Source organism: Microtus ochrogaster, chromosome 22 (assembly GCF_000317375.1).
Source record: "Microtus ochrogaster isolate Prairie Vole_2 chromosome 22, MicOch1.0, whole genome shotgun sequence".
Lineage (NCBI taxonomy): Eukaryota > Metazoa > Chordata > Mammalia > Rodentia > Cricetidae > Microtus > Microtus ochrogaster.
In genome coordinates, this window is record NC_022023.1 from 14,482,585 (window position 1) to 14,483,941 (window position 1,357).

Genomic DNA, 1,357 nt, shown 5'->3' on the forward strand with positions numbered 1-1,357 from the left:
TAGCTCTGTAGACCAGGCTGGTCTCGAACTCACAGAGATCCGCCTGCCTCTGCCTCCCGAGTGCTGGGATTAAAGGCGTGCGCCACCATCACCCGGCTCAAATGCTGGGATTATAAGCATAAACTACCAGGACCAGTTTGATGGGGTGTTGAGGATCAAACCCAAGGCTTCATGCATGCTAGACAAGTATTCTACCAATGAGCTATATTCTTAGCAACCTTTTTATTTTAGTTTTTACTTGGGGGAGGGCAGGGTTTCACTATGTAGCCTTGGCTGTCACTTGCTATGTAGGTCAGACTGGCCTAGAACTCAAGAGATCTGCCAGCCTCTGACCTGCAAGTGCCTGGCTTATGGGTTTGTGTGTGTGTGTGTGTGTGTGTGTGTGTGTGTGTGTGTGTGTGTGTGTTTGGTTTTGCAAGCTAACTGTGGAGATACCTTCCCTACCAGTGCGACAAGCTGCTATAGCGACATCTCAGCTGCCAGGGTCTAAGCCTGGGGACGCCCAGGAACCTCGGTGTAGGTAGTAGGTCACCTAGGCAGGAGCCAGGGGCTGGGAGAATGACTGTGGCTGTCCCAGGAAGAAGAACAACCCCTCTTGCACACACAGCTGTGGAAGATGGGGCCAGCGCTTACCACTCTCATACTTGCAGTTGGTCAGGTTGATGGCCAGGGGTCTAAAATGAAGGAGAACAGAAATCAGGCAGAGCGGGAGGGCAGGGGAGGCTCCAGGCTGCCGGGAGCTCAAGTGAAGAAACAGCTAACAGCCGGGCGGTGGTGGCGCACGCCTTTAATCCCAGCACTCAGGAGGCAGAGGCAGGTGAATCTCTGTGAGTTCGAGACCAGTCTGGTCTACAGAGCTAGTTCCAGGACAGGCTCCAAAGCCACAGAGAAACCCTGTCTCGAAAAAACCAAAAAAAAAAACAAAAACAAAAACAAATGTATAATATAAATTCATTTTCTCTAGCAACATCTTAAATACCAAACCAACATGCCAAATCACCAAGCTGGAGAGACCCAAATGGTTCTGATTATTTTTTTTCCTGTTGCAGCAAAGATTAATACCGCTCCAGTCTTTCATTTCAAGAGGGTGTTTCTCTGTGTAGCCCTGGCTGTCCTGGAATTTGCTCTGTAGACCAGGCTGGCCTGGGACTCAGAGATCAGCCTGCCCCTGAGTGCTGGGATCAAAGGTATATACCACCATGACCAGCTTCCCCCCCCCCCTTTTTGATGAGCATTGGGAATTCAAACTCAGGCCTTTGGTGATGCACCTTAGGCTCTCTTCCCTATTGAACCATCACTTCAGCCCATTGCTATATGGTTTTCTTTTTTTTTTTTTTTTTTTTTTTTTTTTTTTTTT

The 1,357-nt window shown here is 48.9% G+C and overlaps 1 protein-coding gene across 1 annotated transcript in view; it reads right to left on the bottom strand.

Moving 5' to 3' along the window:
• LOC101991563 (tubulin polyglutamylase TTLL13) overlaps window positions 1–1,357 on the bottom strand; it is an 18,444-nt gene that overhangs the window by 15,762 nt on the left and 1,325 nt on the right. Inside the window, exon 3 of the mRNA XM_005357706.3 lies at window positions 634–674. Coding sequence (XP_005357763.1) covers window positions 634–674 — 41 coding nt within the window. The remainder of the gene's footprint in view (window positions 1–633; window positions 675–1,357) is intronic.